At 29.8% G+C, this 3,606-nt stretch overlaps 1 protein-coding gene across 1 annotated transcript in view; it reads left to right on the top strand.

Moving 5' to 3' along the window:
- Window positions 1–3,528, top strand: part of LOC111084070 (Niemann-Pick C1 protein-like) — an 8,424-nt gene extending 4,896 nt beyond the window's left edge. Inside the window, exons 3-5 of the mRNA XM_022380857.1 lie at window positions 1,258–1,378; window positions 2,096–2,304; window positions 3,334–3,528. Coding sequence (XP_022236565.1) covers window positions 1,258–1,378; window positions 2,096–2,304; window positions 3,334–3,517 — 514 coding nt within the window. The 3' untranslated portion in view covers window positions 3,518–3,528. The remainder of the gene's footprint in view (window positions 1–1,257; window positions 1,379–2,095; window positions 2,305–3,333) is intronic.
- The last annotated feature ends 78 nt before the right edge of the window (window positions 3,529–3,606 follow it).

The following is a 3,606-nucleotide window of genomic DNA, read 5'->3' as shown; positions in this document are numbered from 1 at the left end:
ATATTTATAATCTGATTAGTATATGGTCTTGGTTATCTCCTGGAGTTAACTTTACTAATATGTTATATTTATAATCTGATTAGTATATGGTCTTGGTTATCTCCTGGAGTTAACTTTACTAATATGTTATATTTATAATCTGTTTAGTATATGGTTTTGGTTATCTCCTGGAGTTAACTTTACTAATATGTTATATTTATAATCTGTTTAGTATATAGTTTTGATTATCTCCTGGAGTTAACTTTACTAATATGTTATATTTATAATCTGTTTAGTATATGGTTTTGGTTATCTCCTGGAGTTAACTTTACTAATATGTTATATTTATAATCTGTTTAGTATATGGTTTTGGTTATTCTCCTGGAGTTTATAGGTGAGAATGCTAATGTTTCATCAAGTTTTGTCTATCCTATGTTTGACCGTTGTTATTCCTGACACTGTTATATTTAAGATATTGTTGGTTTATCCAGAATGCCATTGGAAGTGACTTTAGAGTGATTTTAGTTTTCTCAGCTACATCTACTCGTTTCCATCTGAAATCTTTGCTCCGAACTAAACCTGGGTTTGACTCTCTTCCTGACCTTAAACAACATAATTTTTTTATTGTTTGCAGTTTAAAGTTACTGGATAACTCCGGTTATCTTACGTTTGTTGTCATGGCAAACTTACCATACATTGAACTTGACTATTCTAGAATTTTCATTGTTTATCGGTTTCTCGAAAGAACAAATCTTCACAGCTCTTACATGGCATTCTTTTAATGTATATTTTAATTAATACAAGCAATAAAAAAAATTAAATGTAAAATGATGTAGGGAGGGCAGTGCCTAAAAGAATACAAACAAGAATATAGGGTGATATAGCTATACATAGATCATCCTTGCATGACTTTCAATATTACAATTTAATGTTACACTGAAAAATGCACGAGTATAAAATGGTTACGAGGTCGGTCAAATCGACTTGGCTTTCTTTGTACGTAAGTCCTAGTCTCTTAGTTACACTACATTGATGTCTACCGTGACATGACCATGATATTATGATAAACAAACTACATACCAACTGCAGTAATATTAAAGTCAAGTATACATTGGATAACTGGATCAAATAAATTTTAAATTTCCAGCTACATCCTGAGGAAAATGAGTAGAAAAAATTAGAATTGAATCAAGTTTTTAGTAAAAGCTAGAAATAATGAAGTCAAATACTAACAATTATGTTTTTGAATCTAACACTCATTTTACAGTGTTTTCACAGGCCATTTTACAGAGTACAACAAATTATCGTCACTTCTACGAACAATGAATTCTTTAATGCAACAGTTGACCAGGAAGAGCATACTTGGGGTCCGGTATTTCGTGAAGATTTCCTATTAGAAGTAAGAAACAATATATTTTCTTTATTTGTGGTTACAGCACTTGGAATATTGTTATTGTTTAACTTTACAAAGTTTGTTAGTTTTCCTTTTCATTCTGAACAGTAAGAAATCTTATTGTTGTCATACCTTAACAAAAAACATTTTAAGGCTTATTAAATTTTATTATAAAAATAACTTTTATTTGTTTATAATTTTGACTACAGTAGTTTTCTCTCTACAAATGCCAAATTTATCAAACCTAGTATACGAAGTTGACTTACACTAAGTATAGTTTAAAAATAAACTTTGACAAACTTTATTTTAAAGTGTTTTTTTTTCCCATGTTTTCTTGAAAGATGCCTTTGCAGCTTCATTTTCTTTTTATGATGCAGATTGGTAATATTGCAAATTTATTTTCTGAGTGTTAAATAATACAATGTTTGGGAAAAAGAGTTACTTTTATTATCTTTAAAATATATAAATATTTCTTGTTTGTTTTTAAGCAAAAAGATACAAAATGGGTTGTTTCCATTGTGCCCTTGCAGGTACTGAACCCTAGTTTTTAGCATTATAAACCCACAACTTTACTGCTGAGCCACCAAATGAAAAAAAAATACACATTTCTCTTTCCCTTATGAATTGGAGTAATTTATATATTATATTATATATATTATAATTTATATATATTATATTATATATATTATAATTTATATATTATATTATATATATATATTATAGGTGTTGGACCTTCAGAAATCAGTAGAAGAGCTGGTTGCTTTCCAAAATGGTTCAAATATCACTCTGTCAGACATATGTGTAGCTCCTCTCTCGCCACTAAACAATGCTTGTGTGGTCCAGAGTGTCTTCAGCTTCAACTATACTTATTTTACAAGTACAACAGGATCACTTCCACAGAATTATTTGTCTCACTTATTAAAGTGTATCAGGTGAAAATATTTGTTTTAATATTTTATACTAGCACTGCATGGTGAGATTTTATGGTCCCTTCTTTTCAAGATAGTCTTTCTTCTGTAGTCACTCAGTAGAGAGCAATGAGAAATTTATGTCAGATGATGAGCAGTGTGTTTATTTTGAGTTTTGATTTGAAAGCTATTGAAGGACAAGCAATAATATTTTGAGTAAAACACATCAGATATTTTTTAAATTCTTTGTTTTATTTTTTGGAAGATAGGATATTAAATATCTGATAAAAACAGAAAACTTCATAATTTTGTTATAGAAAATTTGAACCTGTGAATAACTTGTAATCACTGTTTCATATCAGTTTTTCAATATCAGGAAATAATCACTTTAGTTAAAAAATAAAAGCATTGTTTTCAAAATGCAAGTGTGATATAGATCTCGGGAATATAAGTTTACTTCTAAAACAAGTAATTAAGACTTCCCAGTTGACACATTAAAACTGGCTAAGATAGATCAATATTTCAAACATCATTGATTTTATAACTCGTGCAGCTATTAAAAGAAATTGTTCCCTTCCAAAATTTTGTCAAGGATTTAAACTAAACTCTTTGAACTTGCCAACATAAACTATGTTAACTTCCCTGTGTTTTGTCAAGAACTTAAATTAAACTCTGTTAACTTCCCTGTGTTTTGTCAAGAACTTTAACTAAACTCTGTTAACTTCCCTGTGTTTTGTCAAGTACTTAAACTAAACTCTGTTAACTTCCCTGTGTTTTGTCAAGAACTTTGACTAAACTCTGTTAACTTCCCTGTGTTTTGTCAAGAACTTAAACTAAACTCTGTTAACTTCCCTGTGTTTTGTCAAGAACTTTAACTAAACTCTGTTCACTTCCCTGTGTTTTGTCAAGAACTTTAACTAAACTCTGTTAACTTCCCTGTGTTTTGTTAAGGACTTAAACTAAACTCTGTTAACTTCCCTGTGTTTTGTCAAAAGTTGTTATAAATGGGACTAAGTGATGATATTTCTATATTTATCTTCTCTATTCTTGAAGAAATCCCATCCAGTATGCCTGTTTTGCTCCTTACAATGGACCACTGATACCAGCTGCTGTTGTTTTTGGTGGTTTTCACAATGATAGTTTCCAAACTTCCACAGCTCTTGTTCTCACTTTTCCTGTAAATAATTACTACGATGCTAGTCAGAATAAAGCTGCTTTGGCCTGGGAGAAAGTGTAAGTGATGTGAGAAAAAATACTTTTAGAGTTTCTATTTAGTGTAAGTGATGTGAGAAAAAGTACTTTTAAAGTTTCTATTTAGTGTAAGTG

The sequence above is a fragment of the Limulus polyphemus genome, unplaced genomic scaffold, assembly GCF_000517525.1.
Source record: "Limulus polyphemus unplaced genomic scaffold, Limulus_polyphemus-2.1.2 Scaffold13352, whole genome shotgun sequence".
Taxonomy (NCBI): domain Eukaryota; kingdom Metazoa; phylum Arthropoda; class Merostomata; order Xiphosura; family Limulidae; genus Limulus; species Limulus polyphemus.
The sequence above is the reverse complement of the archived record's forward strand: the minus strand, read 5'-3'. Positions and strand labels throughout refer to the sequence as shown.